The sequence below is a fragment of the Vanessa tameamea genome, chromosome 10 (assembly GCF_037043105.1).
Source record: "Vanessa tameamea isolate UH-Manoa-2023 chromosome 10, ilVanTame1 primary haplotype, whole genome shotgun sequence".
NCBI lineage: Eukaryota > Metazoa > Arthropoda > Insecta > Lepidoptera > Nymphalidae > Vanessa > Vanessa tameamea.
In genome coordinates, this window is record NC_087318.1 from 7438479 (window position 1) to 7456148 (window position 17670).

General features: G+C 33.0%; 1 protein-coding gene across 1 annotated transcript in view; it reads right to left on the minus strand.

Moving 5' to 3' along the window:
• LOC113404914 (protein O-mannosyl-transferase TMTC2) overlaps window positions 1-17670 on the minus strand; it is a 122812-nt gene that overhangs the window by 100611 nt on the left and 4531 nt on the right. Inside the window, exon 2 of the mRNA XM_026646009.2 lies at window positions 13451-13577. Coding sequence (XP_026501794.2) covers window positions 13451-13539 — 89 coding nt within the window. The 5' untranslated portion in view covers window positions 13540-13577. The remainder of the gene's footprint in view (window positions 1-13450; window positions 13578-17670) is intronic.

Sequence of the window (17670 nt, forward strand, 5' to 3'; positions counted from 1 at the left end):
TATAATATTCTGTATGTACATTGATATCTAAATCTAAGTGTGTAATACCATTGTACCATTGGACACTACACATGGAATTACTTTTGTGTGTAGTATCTAATCTAAATACCCAAGATTGTAAATAGTCTAAACACTTTTTGTATTCCGTAGGCAAACAGTGTCATTGTGTCAGCGCAGTGTCAGCTTATATACCGTAAAAAAGACTATGAAAATAAACAATTTGAGCTGTATCTATTAATATTAGTAAGTTGGCTGCATTTTCTAACGTTTATGCTGCGATATTTTATTTATTATTAATATATATCAAATGAAAAAGTAGAGCAATTTACAGTATAAGCTAAAATTATTTTAAAATGAGATATTTAACATATTACATAAATATATATATTACATTTAAAACGAAAAACGGATAATATAGTTGATACCATCCGTTTCTGTTTGACATCTGATCGACTGTCCTCTACAGTTTCTTGTAATAAGATAAACTTTGTGACCTAGATTGTTCAAAGTTCGTGTGAGGCCACGAAATGGATTCTATTTTCACACAAAGTGCATAAAACATACCCTTGTTCAATTCTCTAGAACAAGTTCATCTATGATATCTTATTATTATTATTATTATTTGCAATCATTATAGCCGTCAGTCATAGTTTCACTAACAGGCAAAGTGAATACCATAAAAGATGAAAAATTCTCATAGGGTGAAATTATGATCACTTTTTCTTATTACAGTATTCGTTGTTACAATCGAGAACCACTGTCGGTGTCCTATTTTCCGTGTTAAAGTAGGTTTCGAACGTTTGAATTTGATGTATCCTTAGGTCGAAGTGCATACCCAATATTTATCCTCTTAACGTTACTTCGATTCGAGTTTTGCTGTGTCAATCATAAATTCAAACATTATTACGAGTGCTACATTTTCATAAAAGTTTACACTTTTAATAATTCCTAGTATTCTTCTAGAATAGAATATAGTAATAACTATAGTTGTAATAGAACAGTTAACAATATACATGTAAAAAATTTGTTAAACATAAGTGTTGATTGTAAGCATTTATTTTTCTGTGCGATACATTTTACTTTTCTTTTATTTTATGATATTAAATTGATAAAACAATTCCTCTTTTAAATGTCTTAAACTTATGTTTCACTAGCAATAGAAGCGAGAATAGCTCAAGAGTCAGACATGAATATGCATTGCCCTAATCGATAGGTTAAATTGTGGGACTATGTACCTTTGAACCCTCCGAGATAAATTTGGAGTGGCTATATGTATGTATTAAATGAACCAGTCAAAAAAATAAAGGTATATTCAACAATTCACTATTCTGTTTTTAAACGAAATTTCCCAACTTATGGTCTTATAACGTTTAACAATAAAGTAGACAATGAAAATATGAATTCTTGTCAATTCCCTTTGAGGCAATAAACGTAATCGTAAAGCATCCCATCGCCAGATATCGATTGTAATGACGATGGTAACTTACATTTAAGGAGACCGTTTGCGCTAACTTTGCATTAGCATGTGATGTTGATATTGGTGTCAATGGAAATTTGGAACAAACAGATTAACATCAAGCAGCAGTATTTCCGCGTCCAGATCAGACCGAATCAGAAGTATTGTAAGTATCGTCCGACAGAGAAGTATGGAAGAAGAAGACATGCGCCGACCCCAAGTAAAATTGGGATAAGAGCAGGAGGATGATGATGGATCAGACCGAATCAGATGAATTTCACAATACTATATTTACTTTAATAATCATGTTCGTAATCACTTCGTGGCATTCCAATATGTACACAACATTCACAGATTTTAAAATTTTAAATAATTTTAAAATATTTTATAGGTAGAAACAAAGAAATTACTCGTATTAATAAAGTTTGTTGATGTTATACATGTTTATGTTTAATATTTTGTTAATTATTATTGAACGTTATACTTTGCTAAAAATCAATCATTAAGGTCTCGTTTATGAGCTATTTTCTTATAAATTTTATTTGAAAACAATCTTATCAAAATTTAATACATATCACAGAAATAAATCATAAATTAGTTTTATTATTTCTCGACATAAGCTGACAGGAAACTTCTACTCGGTCGGCGACCGTTAGGTCAGCGTCATTCGGTAATCAGGCTTAGATGTATCGAAATGTTTTTCCTTGACCGCTCGATTCAACCCTCAAGCGCTTCAACACCGAGTACAATATCATCTAAATAATGGTGAACGCTTACCATCGTTCTTTAAGATTGATTTCCTGAAGCGTATATTCGACTCTTATTGGATTTTGTATTCCGCTCTTGCTATTCTTGAAATCGTCTTTATTATATTGAGCTGCGGGTGCATTTATTTATAAAGGTTTTCTCATTTAGTTTCTAGTTTTATCTGACATACTGTGACTTATATTATAAATACAAAAGAGTTTAGTTAGCTTTCACGTCTTAACTAATCAACATAGCAATTTTATGATGATAGACCGTGAAATTGCATACATATTTTAAGTAATTATATTATTTTTACTTGTAAAAGCTGCATTGTTCCTAAGTGCTGTATACATATTTTTTATTAATCAATTGTACCCATTTGGAGCCGCTGCGGGTGCTACAGTATATAAATCGAAAACGAAAATTAGACATTTTAAATAAAATCAAGCACTATTCTGAATAAACACTATGGCCGGATCTGACATAAGATCAGGACCTTGTGGCACTCGTCACCTATTTATCTACAATGTTGCATAAGAAAGATAAAGTTGTTCGAGAAAATGTGCTAGAGAGGAAGTCGTAGCGTATTATGTATTCTATAGCGTCTGTTATCGTTAGTGTATCGACATCGATTACTTAATACAAAAATGCGTGAGAGTCGGTTTGACTAAAAATAATACTTTAAAATAATCTATCATATTTCATAGCGACATTATTATTTGGCCTCGGTTAACACGAGACATTTCCGGGTATCACAATTATGGGGACTAAAAATTATATATGTGTCAAAATTAGTACTTTCAAAAATAGAATTTATTTCGCTAACATAATATTGGTAAGCATATTTCATTCACCGTTCATGAATTTCGCGTGTCCATTCGATATACAAAGTTTATGAAGTCTTGACTTAGTATGTCGCCTTGCTTTATCACGATTACTTCTTGACACAATTGTCCCATTCAGATAAAACTTAAATTTAAATAAAGTTTAAATTAACGGATTTTCTCACAATGCACTCCACAACTAACATAACTGGCACATCACACGCGTAAACTACAGGATAATTCTTAGACAAATAAAATTATGAATTCATATTCAACCTACATCTGTTAGACCTACTTATCCTTATATACTGTACCTACATATATTTAATCTCCTGCCTTGGATTTGAAGTGTAAAGTCAGTAAAATAAGCGATTGAATAATATTTTTTTATTATACCAAAGCCATGCTTACTATGCGAAGAAGGAAAAATCATCTCTAGCATTTCGGCCATTGTATTGCAAATTGTGAATAAGACGCCTTTCCTTTTACTTATTTACATAAAAACTTTTTCGAGTATTTTGTTCGCAAATGACTTTTATTGCGTTCGAGGGATGTATAATAACGATGGAATGGAATAGATTTGATGTTACGGTTTCGCTAAAACAGTTCCTTCATTAAAACATTTAAGTCCTATTTGCAGGAAATAGCGGCATTAGCGTTACATTTACTAAAAGGAAAATAAACTGCCCTGAAATAAATTATGAACGAAAAAGAGAAAAGAATATTTTCGTAGCTTTGATAATATATTGATATTTGATAAGTCTGACTTTGTCTATTTATTAACAATTTGTTATAGAATGAACATATTTATTATGATATAATAAATATAATTATAATAAATAAGAATAATATAAATATTATAAAGAGTTGTAGATGTAATATATAAATAATTTTTTTTTAGTTAAAGCAAATAGTGTTAACCCTTATGTCATGCATTATAATCAAAATAACAATATACGTTAGTCTGGCAACCCTAACAAACACTTTCGAATGATAATTTAATAAGATTATAGCAAATATTAATCTTCTAACGGTTCGCAATATATAATTATAGATTCTACCAATATAATCACCGAGAACTCAGTAAGTTCTTTTTCCCATTTATGATTAATTACGTGTCAATTAAACACGATAAAATTTATACATACCTACTCGCTTTTATGTTACATAACTAATAATGTATTGAGTACTATACCTTATTTATCAATATTTTTTTTAACATAATATTTAAATTTCTTGATTGATAAAGTTTAAATCTCTGCAAAATTTTATAGAAACGAATACCTCGCAGGAGGGACTTATTGAATTTGCCGAAGAAAATTAAAGCTACCAACGGGAACTGGCGAGAAACTTAAACTTCTTTGATGGACATAATGTACAAAGCACATTTTAATATTGCATATTTTATAATTTAAAGTTATTTGATGACATAACATCGAAATTAATTAGAAAATAGCCTGTCAACGCGCTTTTCTGATGAACGCTGTCAAAATATATACATACGGCATATCTCCTGGTAGCAATCTTCAATGTAACAGCCTATGAATTTTCCACTGATTATCAAATTTAAGATACGTCTAGTTGTTCGAGACTGATTGAGTTACAAACATTCACCACTCGGGTTCTGCGACAATAGGATACTAGACCAGCGAGAAAGTCATTCGAACCCTTTTCATTACCGGTAATACTACAGAATTAATTGGAGACCTTTGAAAATCAGTGTCGAAGCGTTAACAGTCGATAATTATCAGTCTACTCAGCGAATCTCCATTCAGTAATTATTAAAACAGCTATACTTCCTCAATAATAAATAGTTACATCATTTCTTGATTTATTTTATAAAAAAAACATGGGTGAACAGACATATGGGCCACTTGATGGCAAATAGTTACCATCCCACAAAGACCTTGGTGCAGTAAGAAATATTAAGCATTCCTTACAACATTGTGCCACAGACCTTGAGAACTAAGATGTTATGTTCTTGAGCCTATCGAACTGGCATACTCACCCTTCAAACCGGAACTATAATTATTATAATTAGTGGGTGATGCCTAACCAGCCAGCCCAGGTCAGACTATTTATTATATTATCTGAACGACTTTAACCAGGTCCACGGGTTAAAGTCGCTCAGCGTGCTATGGAAAGGGCTATGCTCGGAGTATCTCTGAGGGATCGCATCAGAAATGAGGTGATCCGTCAGAGAACCAAGGTCATCGACATAGCCCACCGGATTAGTAAGCTGAAGTGGCAGTGGGCTGGCCATATTTGTCGTAGAACCGATAACCGTTGGGGAAAACGTGTCTAGAGTGGAGACCGCGTCTCGGCAAACGTAGTGTAGGACGTCCTCAGGCACGGTGGGGTGACGATTTGCGCAAGACGGCTGGCAGGAGCTGGATGCGAGTTGCCGAAGAAAGACCACAGTGGCGTGCATTTGGAGAGGCCTATGTCCAGCAGTGGACGAATGCGGGCTGATGTGTGTGTGTGTGTGCCTAACCAGCCAGCCCAGCCAGGTGGTAGGGGTTGCCCAAAGCCCTGGGGTCAGGCTCTTTCTCCTTTAGAAGTGAAATTTGAGGCTTATCTCTTATATGTCTTATGTATTATATATTATGTCATTTGTCCTCGACGAATACATAAATACGAAATAATTACATTTTCGTCAAATATCCCTCAAACATGTACAAGACGTAGGTACATAGTAAGCGAAAATGCAATTTTATCAATTTATAAATTCGCCACTACAACAAAATGCAAAATTACAAACGATTGGAGACGAATTCGAAAATAACACAACTAGATTAAACCTGCTTCGTAGGCTGATGGTTTATAAATCGATACTAGACTCTTTACTCTTTCTTTTATATTACAAACATCTATTCCTGATTTTGTCCCCTACTACTTAATGGAGGTTTGCTGGAAAATACTGCTATATGCGATAAGGCCGCCCATGCACGCTTTATATTTAACTTAATATTTTTTCATATCATAAGTTATATGTTCAACATACAACACATTGAGACAACGAATAATTAAAAACGTCATGTTCGTACATTAAGGTAATTATTGTAAATTAATCCGTTACTGATTCACACTTAAAGTTTACCAAAAAGTTTTTATTACTAATTTAACTATTCACTAAAATAAAAATACAAGAAGATCAGAAATCACTTTGGTAAATCTGTATCCGTAGTATTAATACCGATTATACTTGTTTTATATAACCCAATTTTGTATTTTCGTATTGTTAAACTTGGTATTTTTATTTTTCTCTTATATTTCTTCTTTAAGATTGGTATTTAAGATGTTGTGACGAACTAGTGGCAACAAATTTAGGACTCTCAGTAATAACGAAACGAAAAGAAACATCGAAACATGTTTTATGATTGTGGAAAAGTTTCAATAAAAACTATTTCCACTTCTAGCCGTGCCAAAACTTAGATTGAGATAAAGTTGAGGATAGTCCGGAACTCTTTGCAGCGAAAGTTAGAGGCAGCTGCGGCGTAGAGCCGTCACGTAAGCCCTCAATTACGAAACACTGAAGTGGTTTGCAGCAATCCAGAACAAAGTTCATCGTTTCTATCATCATTATCGTCGATAGAATTTGCAAGGGAAAATAATATAAGGTAACCTTTCCTTAATTTTGAGATTTGTCGGTTGTACAGACTTATATCAAGGATCGTAATAAATATTTAACATACGATGTTCGTGTATTTTGCGTTAGAGATGATTTTACAGTTTTATTAGTTTGTGGGTATGTTTGTGTGTAGCTCTCTTTAACTTTACTACTTATTTTGAATAATGTGGTTTCTTTATCTTTATTTTATATTTTTAAATGTCAATGTGTTAGTAAATAAATTATTTACTTGATTAAGATTTGATTATTTTTTAGATAAGATTTGATTATTAATTGAATTAAGATTTGAATAATAAATTTTTAAAATTATTTAAGTACTTCAAAAATTTGATTAGATAAAAATGTCTGACTTTAAGCCTAAACCGGAGGGTCTAACAGGATAAAATTTCGCATAGAAATTCCTTAAAATGTAGGAGATCACTAAAAGGATTTTTTAAATAGGGTTAAATTGGAATGTTACTTTGTATATAAATTCGTTACATGAATTTAGGAATATGAAAATCGGATTTAGGATTATGTTAATGAATTAAAGACGGAGGATTTCATTCTTAATTCATCAATTAACAAAGAAAAACTATGGAAATCTGTGTCTTATATAAGTAAAAGTCATTCGATATACAATTTTTAAAGATACCTCTTACGAGAGCGAAATAAAAGATAAATTAAGAGCGGTTTAAATCAAAATCTGGATGGATCAAAGTAGGTATGGAATTCGTAATCGAATTAAAACGTGAGATTTGTCTATTCTTACCATTAATACTCTTATTGTTTGTTATTATTGAGTGGACTTACAAGGTGTGGTCCAGTAGCCACGGCGTACCACACCCTGATTGAATGTGCTGCGTGAGGGCCCCGGAGACATTCCCTGGTGACGAGTTTCGGCGGAAACCTCTCGCTGCCGAGCGCCATCAATCCCATGATACCGAGTAGCAAGGCGTGCTGGTCGGAAATGTGCTTTTTCTTTAAAATGTCATGTCGCAGAATAAAGCAGCGGAACGGGAGCGGGAGGTGGACTCTGCTGCAGACCGAATTCGCCGAAGAAGACCGGGGAGGAGGAAACAACACTACGCGTACCTTCTCCCCCCCGCCTCTATAGGCGCCGTAGGGACTAGGAGGGTTCTCAGTACCCCGGAAATCCCCCATTGGGAATTTGAGGCCCGTATAGGCGGGCTGACCGTCAAGGTGTCGTAGTAGCATACGAAAGCGATCCTGTGGCGCCTACTGAAAAGACGGAGAGTGTACCGCTGGTTTTTTAGTGGGTATTCCGGACTACTAGGGCGCAGGTTTGGGCACCAGCGATCCCGACGGTCCCACATACACCCCACTTCACGTGGGGGAAACGCCTAATGCGTTTTTCCAGCGAGAAAATAAAAGGTATATATAGCAAAACCTATATATAAAATTTACAATATATTGTGAAGATTTAATTCAAAGTACAAGATACTTATGTGTAATCTGAACCCGTAGCTATTGCTATTTTAACCGGTAATTTAAACCTAATTATTCGTGCTTATTAATTTAAATATTCATTTTATAAAAACAATTCAGATTTCAATTGTAGATAAAAATTATTAATTATTAGCGTTAGCGTTAGACGAATAAAACAAACAAACTAACTTTGTAGTTATATGCGGGTAGAACTTCATATGAACTCACGGCAACTTATGACGTCATAGCTGTTTTATATTATTTTAAAAACCTAATTATTACTCAGATTAGCTAGTAGATTTGGTTATACTTTTTATAAATATATTATTATATAAAAAGGTAGATCATTTTTTTTTTTTTTAAATCGCGGTCAGTTGAGGTCATTGACATTCCTATTCTTATTTGAAACGTATTGTATAGTAGATAGTAGTAGTTTATTTCCATAAAAGTATTAAAACACAAATCAAATTTATAAAGGCACTGATATTAAAATTCATGAAACATGTATTTGCCGATACTTTAAGACCGATCACTTATTATTGTGTTACAAACGCGATAACAAAAGAATCACACGATTCTGCGATTAAAAATTCGTATCGAGATGAAAACCGAAATGCTTTTGGCGATGTTGTATTTTACACTAATCCCAGCAAGAAAAGAGGATTATGAAACGACGACACAGCGGTAAACCTGAGAACTGAGCGTATCAAAGTAACAGATATTCCTTCAACGAATTAACTGAACAGTACTTAAATTCTCTTTTTTTTTCTAAAGCGGACACGAATTAAAAAAACCACTCGTTTTGCTTACGGACAGCAGAATCGCCTAATTGACGTTTAAATTTTATAATTGAAATACTAGAATCTGACATCTTCATACTTATTCACTTCTATCAGTTATTCGTAGCCTAAATACGTTCAGAATCAGTAAGTATACGTCAATGCTTGCCTCTGAATTACGCCTTATAGGCAACACCAATAGAAATGCTACCTGTATTGTCTGTACGTAAAACGAATCGTTTTTTGAATATAGTTCTGGATATGAGACTATTACTAGTTTCATTTTATATTTTGATTTATATTCAACTACCTATGGCCACGACTTCGTGCGCGTTTGAATTTAACAAAAAAGTTATTATTCAGTTCGCAGATTTTACTATAACTTATTAATTCTATATTAGACAGCTTTTGTAATATTAAGTCGTTGGTAGGAGGCACCCGGACTGATGGCGGTGCGAGGGCTGCGCGCAGTACTGGACAGTATTTGGACATTGCAGCGTGACCTTATTAATATTTTATAAATAATTCTTAAATAAAAGTAGCTTAAGTTACTCCTTATTACATCAGCTATCTGCCATTGAAAGTCCCGTCAAAATGAGTCCAGCCATTTCAGAGATTAGCCGGAACAAAGAAACAGACAGACAAAAATTGTAAAAAAAAATATATTTTGGTATATGTACCCCGTAACACACATATGCATTAAGTAAAAAGCGGTTATTTTAGTATTACAAACAGACCCTCCAATTTTATTACATGTATATGTAGATACAGATATGAATACAATGTACATAAGATTTATTATTGTATACAAGATTATATAAATGATAAAAGATCTATGAATTAGTTTTCGTTTATATTCATACAGGGAAAATTAATGTAATTATTGTAGGATAAAATGATTACATATATTTAATTTTTCTTTTTCAGTTTTACCAAATACTACAAAATATAATTCTATGTGGATAACGGTATTATATTCATTGAAAATATTGTTTATAAATATTTTATTCCATTCAACGAAACAATCATTTTCAACCGTAACACATAAATAATAAATCACCAAATATTATAGCAGTTCAAAATAAATATATTTCAACTCCTGTTCATATATTTATAACGTATCCACTAACTGTTCGTCCCGATTTCTTACGGTTACATTAAGTGTATATATAGACATATCTGATTGAAAAGAAACATAACAAGAAAATCCTTTTTATTATACATATTAACCTTCCCATTTTAAAAGTTACATTTTTATTAATGAATACCGCATTGAAATCTGGATAAATTATGTACAGTTTATGTACCCTAATAGAGTAAGCACGGCGTTTAGCTTATATAACATATCTAGAAATAACTTCACCAATATCCAATAAATACACTATATTTAGCGAAATGTAATTTGTGCATTTATCGTTGGACTAAAAAAGAAATGTTTAAGCGGAATAGAAGTTGTTAAGCAGTGCTTACGGTGCTTTCGAATTAACACTAATTCCACACCCGCATGGGAAGCGGATTATGAAACGGACACATTGCTGTAAGCCTGGAGTTGTGCATATCAACGAGCCAGATGGAGTCCACATATCAACCTACCATTGTATACAGTTATAGAAGTTTTCATTGTATATAGTTCAGCTATGTAATCATGACACTAGCGTGTACGTACTTACATGTACAAATATGTTCTTGCGTTGGCGATTTTAGTCAAACTTTGCAAATTAATATTAATGAATTACTTTAGGTATTATTAACTGGACGATAAAAATGTAACAGGCGAAAAAGATGAAAATTTCGACATATTTACTCAAATCTTTTTTTATTAGGAAAGTAAATAAGCAAAAATAATATCGGATATTAACATATTACGCCAAATTATAGGTAGAAGGGACAAAATCGTAATGTTTACATTTATTTTATTTTTCAACATATGTATGTATGTGTATATATATATACATATAACAAAATAAGAAATATTATTGAATATTTATTTCTTTACCAAAGCAATCTCATTTTTTAATCATCGAAGCACACAAACAAGCTGTTGTATTATTAGAATGTAGAATGTATTGTTGGAATTTTTCATTTTTGTGTATAATGGTTCAAATATCCAATACAATCCAACTCGCCCCGAGTCCGGACGGTGGTTCTTGAATCCTATATAAAATACACGCAAATTTGAGAAGTGGGGCACGTAAGTCTTTTATGACTTTAGGCACAAATATTTGTAAAGATTTTTTTTCATAAAAAAATCTATTTGTATAAACTACTTTAAAATGGATCGAATCGAATCGAATATACATACAATAAAATATTTGAAACTGTTTCATTAATATTTCTATACCATAGACTGAATGTTATAAGGCCGCAGATTCCTTATTAGTGGGTTCAAATCAATCGGAACAATAAGAAATTGGGAGGATTTTCTGCCGTGAAATTCTCAGTCTGGTACCTCTTGAAGTTGGACGGGCATATAGTCCCTTACCTATGAAACCAAGCAACCCAAAACCGCTTGAAGAAAAAAACTTGCGATTGAAATCTTTTTGGTCGTGTCGGATCATGAGAGGGAGAGAACAGAGAATATACTTGTGTTTATGTGCACACTTGTCTCTTTAACTAGCACATATAGCCTCCCCTGAGAGAGGTCGTTATATCCATTTAGTCGTCAATAAAATAGAAAACCTTTAGGGGCAGTTATACTTTCCAAGTTAGAAGAAACCAGTGGAAAACATTGTTGGTAATCTCACGAACCATTAAATCGAGGCGCTCGGACGGTGACCTACACGGTATTAGGGTGGCACCAGCGACGCATACAACAAGATAAGCGAGCTGACACAATTTTTTAAGAAAGGTGCAAAAAAAAAATCTCCTCTACCTCCCTCCTGATTCACGTATATAAGTGTTCTCAAAAGTTGTCATCAAGCGTCTAGACTGACAACTTGAGGAGTTCCGGAACTTAGAGCAGATCTATAGAGTTCGGCAGATGATACAGTATTCTGTAAAAATCCTAAAAGTGCAATCTATCGCTCTGTATAGCTTTTTTGGATTACGTGAAAACCTACGATCGAAACCCGGGCAGCGCTCGAAGTACTGCTGAGATATCATACCGATTGAATATACATATATCGAATTACTGAGACGTCTACTAAACGCCGCTATAATAACTGTCCAAATCCAAGACTGTTATATCCCGAAACTGACGCATTGGAAGACATCCTCAAGGCGCTGAATTAAGTGGATCCATATCCAGTTAATTCAGCGCCCTGAAAATGTCAATGTAAACGACGAATAGTCTTAGCGATTCTTCTCTCCGTTTTGGTCTCAGTATGAACTTGGTCATGTTCAAAAGGAATGTCGTGCTGGGACCGACATACACCAAAGGGAAACCTGCATCTGCCAATGTCTACGTATATACCTAGATACCTTCCACAACATACGATGTTCGAACGCGGACGCTAGCTACGGGATTGCCCAGAAATCAAATAATTACAATGAAAACAGTATTTTGAAAGATAATATCGAAAATAAGATTATCCAAAGAAGAACCGAAGCAGACTGACGTAGTAGTGGGCTGGTTACCTATGTCGAAGAACTAATGGCTGTTGGAGCAAACGAGACCTAAAGTAAAAATCGTGGCTCGGTAAATGCAACATAAGGCGCCGTTCAGCCAGGTGGATCGATGACCTGAAAAAGGTGGAGGAACCTGACAGAGGCTAATTATGAGAAAGGACGCCTTGGTCGAAATTAGTCAGAAAGATATTATATTCTAATGATAAAAAAGCGTCCAATTGAAGCTCTTCCAAGATGTATGAAATGTTGTCCTTCAAAATAGGTAGCAATAAATTATTTTTCTATCATAACCAATTAATTAATTTGGCACAAATAAAACCGTAAACCTATAAAGTCTATCATAAATAAATTTTATTTATAAAATGAAACTGTATTATTTTAAGCTGTTTTATTATGAACAGTATCTAAAACGGGATATTTACCATGTTTTTTATTTTTATTTGGTGGAGCTCGATATTTCGACATTATCTACGAATGTCTTGTTCAGTCTCGTGAATAAAAATAAAAATAACCATGTTAATTTAAAATGTTTTATTATGTATTTAAAGGATTATATTATAAGGAAAGGATACGATTATATCGCAACTTTTTCATTAAGTCCGTGTAATCATAAATCCATTTCAGAATAATAAATTCATAAGTAGATGTTTACTAATAATAAGATAAAAAGTAATTTAAAATTGTTTTAAATCATGTAGCTGACTATCTTAGGAGCCTTAATTTTGTGATATTATTTTATATCTACACATTCCAGGCTTTTGGTAATTCTTATTTTTAGTTTCTATTATTGAGTGCCTGCATGTTTTTATTACCAGACAGCATCACAATTTAAGTATTAGGATTCCTCTATTGAAGCTTATAATATATTTTTTAATATTATTATAAATTTAAATCAAGGAAATGAACCACGTAAAAGAGTTTTAGAAATACAATTAAATAATAGCCGAAGTGACTGTACCATTATCGAAATATTACTTATATCTAAAATCGCATTTGTGTTAGTGAACTTAACGCTTACCTATCGTCATACACAAAACCAGCGTCGAGTGTGTTATAGTACAGTAGAATCGCCAACAGCGAGCTTGCTGCCGTCACCCACCGATCCATTTTAGCGCCTGCTACATCAGCGCTGTTTCAACATCATCCTAAAACAAACCAAAAGTATTCAATGAATAATTAGTCGACTTGGGACTCTTGAGACTTGGTTCGTTGTTTAGTTTTAAATAGTTATAAGTATAATTGTTTTCATTACATAAAATTCATTTACTTCATTATTTAAAACCTCAACAGGAAGCGAACATTTTGCAGTTTATTGCAAGAAACATTCGTCTTCTTTTCAAAGATGAGATTATGAAAGATTGTCCTACGTATCCTAGTGAAATATATTTTATTACCATCCAAACTATAAGCTACCATTATTCAGAATTTCATTAAAAACACGCAAAAGGCTTAATAGGCAATATAAAATAAAAAAATATTTGCATACGATTTTTTACAATAAAAGTATTTCTACCTTCCATTAATTAATACAGTTATAATCTGTTAATACGTACATATGTATATATTATTAGTATGCCAATATTAAATAAAAAATAAAACGTATAAAAAATTACAAACGGCTTATGCCTGTAAAAACTTTATTGAAAAGTTATATGAACGATATTTACAAACAAAGTACCCAACATCGTTACCAGTAGTGCTTTTATATGTTTAAATGGGTACCCGGTGGACAGCAGTTACCACCGCCCATAGACATCGTTATTACATAACAAATGCGCCTCCAACCTTGGGAACTAAGATGTTTTGTTCCTTACCTCTAGTTACACTAGGTCACTTGCCGTAGTCGTAAGTATTGTCGTTTCTCGGTAAAATATAACACAGGCGGGCTTGGACAAAATCTTACCACCAAGCAAATATATGAGATTAATTTACAAGTGAACAAGACATTCGTAGTCAATGTCGAAATATCGAGCTCCACCAAATAAAAATAAAAACATGGTAAATATCCCGATTCAAATACTTAATTTACAAGCTTAATAAAAATGTGTGATACCTCTCTTCTGGTTGCTAATTATATACTATATACATATATATATATGTATATGTATATTGGATAACATTTAATTAGAGGATACTCATATTAACATTATATGGTAATGTTTCCATAGCGACTAATGTATCAAGTAACTTCTAATCCATGTTAACTTTATCCATTTAATAAATTGAAAACTTTTGTTAAAAAAACCGTTACGTTACATTAATAGATGAAGCTTATCACACGATACATGATAGTATAAACATGATAAAAAGTATGATTTTCCACATAGGATATATACACATTTAATTGTATACTAGTGGGTCTCCCGCGAAACTTCGCGTTTATTCAAAAGATTTTTTAGAAAATTCGAAACCTATGACAGGTTTTGTTTGATTTTATTTCATTGTAAGCTGCAAGTAAATCATCTACATTTGGCGCCAAAATAATAAAACCTCTTTTAAATGATTTTTTTAACATCAAATGTATAATATATTATTTCAGTTAGAATGTTTATGTTATCACTTTTTTTCTTATACAGCCGTAGGACCGCTCTCAAAGCGGCCAGTAACTTTTTTCCGCTCTCTAAAATTGATTATTTGTGAAATCGTAACAATTCAGTAAATTGTAATCAATCATCCTCTATAAATTTCTGCACATCTACGGCTGAAGCTCTTCAAAATAAGGCTATTACCGATTTTTTATATGCAGCCATCGTCCCATAATCACTGGGACACAAATCGGCTTACGCTATGAATATATAAGAAGATTTGTAGATATTGTATGTTTGAGAAAAAGAGTCCGAAACTTAATCTTTATCAGCGCCGTATAGCGCTATTCGTGATATGCCGTGTGTATGACACCGAAAGAATGGCTGAATTTCATTTGAATGAAGTATAATGAAATCGTACTTAGTGGTGCAAGCCCGTCAGGATATGTACCACCTAGTTGTTAGATATTCTGCCGTTAAGCCAGCAACACTTATTACTGTAGTGTTCTGGTTTGAATGAGCCAATGTAACTACAGGCACATAAGCGCCTAAGCCTAGTTACACTTAAACATGACATCGTAGTTCCTAAAGTTGGAGGAACATTGGTGATATAAGGAATTAATAATAATAATGTCTATAGCCGGTGGTGTCCACTTACCATGAAGTGACCAATTTGCCCATCAGCCTCCAGCTGTCATAAAAACACACACATACTCTACATACATACATATAACAAACAAACAAAATAACCAAAAAAATGTCAAAATTAGAGGCGCAATGTGTTGAGGAACAAGCTTCCTCCTGATGTTTTTTTTACGTTGAGCCTTGTGCCTTCTCAATGCTCAGTATTAGAAATATTCCATACTCGGATTAAGCGAATATAAAATCAAAAGCGAATGGAAATTCAATGTAGTGCAAAATGACGCGTCCTTCTCTTAAGACGTCAATCATTATAATTAAACTGATAGTAATTTTGACATATTATGAAAACTTAGAACGGGAACACACAACCGGGAATTGACATTCGCTTCTGATCTTGTATTTGCTTTCATTGCTTTACTAAAACGAGATTCCACAATCTACTCCTTTCGGCTAAGGAGCATACTTTATACCATGATAGATATACAATCAAATTAAGAGCATTCGGAGACTATATTGTATACCGCGATTTTAGTCGCGGTGCATTTGGATTGTACAGTTTGTTAAATAGATTTACATTTATAGTTACGACTACTCTGCTCGATAGGAGGCATGAGGTTTAGTATATAAACGAAATATTCAATGTAAAAAGAATTAAACAAATCGGACGGGTGATTTCGAAGTTAAAATTTTTCAACCATTCAAACTCTCCAGCTGTATAGCATATGTTTGCTGGGACCCGCGGTTAAACTGTAGTATGTAGATATATGTTCTTGTTTCATGCTATTTGCTAGAATCATTCAATTGTGACGCTAAATTGGCTTTATGCTTCGTCAAAATAGGATTAGATAATAAAAAAAGATTATAAAAATCGATATACACTTATTATTGATTATCAAGAAAAATCTGCCGCCGGTTCGGAAAAATCTCCTCAGACCTAAGAAGAAACGGCGAAAGAACCTCAGCGGGATTCTTTTCTTTTCAACAGTTTGAATTTACGATGCAATTGTCATATTTCTATCTGAAATGGGTCGTTTTACTTACAAGGTGTGTAATTATCTAAGTTATTGGTTTTATAATAGCCTTTAACATACAAACGTTCCTTAACGATTGGATTTGCAGTTGAATAATTTTGAAGCGTATACATTAACCAACAAAATAAATATTAATCCTGTAAAGTCGGGTAACATTCATAACTAACTGATTCGTAAGACAAGTGTATTCAAAGTACGGACGGAAACGGATTCTGTAACTATATCCATACTTTTTTATAACATTTAGGTGGACGAGCTAATGGATCGCCTGATGGTAAGTGGTCACCGCTGCCCATAGATAATGGCACCCTAATTTTTTTTATCCATTCTATATGGCTAATGAGAACATTAGTATTTAGTTAGTAGAAACTAACATTGGATCCTTGATGTTATCTTAGACTCATTATTACACTGACTAACTCACCCTTTAAATACAGCAATACTAAGCATTGCTTCTTGGCGATAGAATATCTGATGATTGGGTGGTACCTACCCAGACGAGCTTGCATAATATACTGACGGACTATAAACACAGCCATAAGTATGGTGTTTCGAAAGGTAAAATTTGGAACATAGGATTACTTTAATTAGAAACCAACTCGTTATTATAACAAATAAAATAACTAAAAGTCGATTGCAAAGCTTTTTAAATTAATTTATAGTATAATAATATAATAAACTAAGCTTCATTACACAGACAGAGTGTTTGAAATGTATTATAATTATAAAATACTATTATATATTTAACTGAACTTAATGTACATTTCTTCCATATTTCATTCAACAAAAAACTTGAGGAAAAATATATAAAAATTTCCTTTCAATCTTCTAAAGTACGCATTCGAAGCATTTTTCACGTCGTCACATTAAGCAGATTTACGCTCCGCTTTAACTTCATTACTTTAAAGGATTTTTCAATTTTGAAATTGTATTAAATAACAAATGTGACTTTAAATTACGAATCAGGTCTTATTCGAACATTTTTCACGACGTCATGTCTATCTTGCGTCTCCGGTTGCTCCGTACTGGAACAAAAGTTA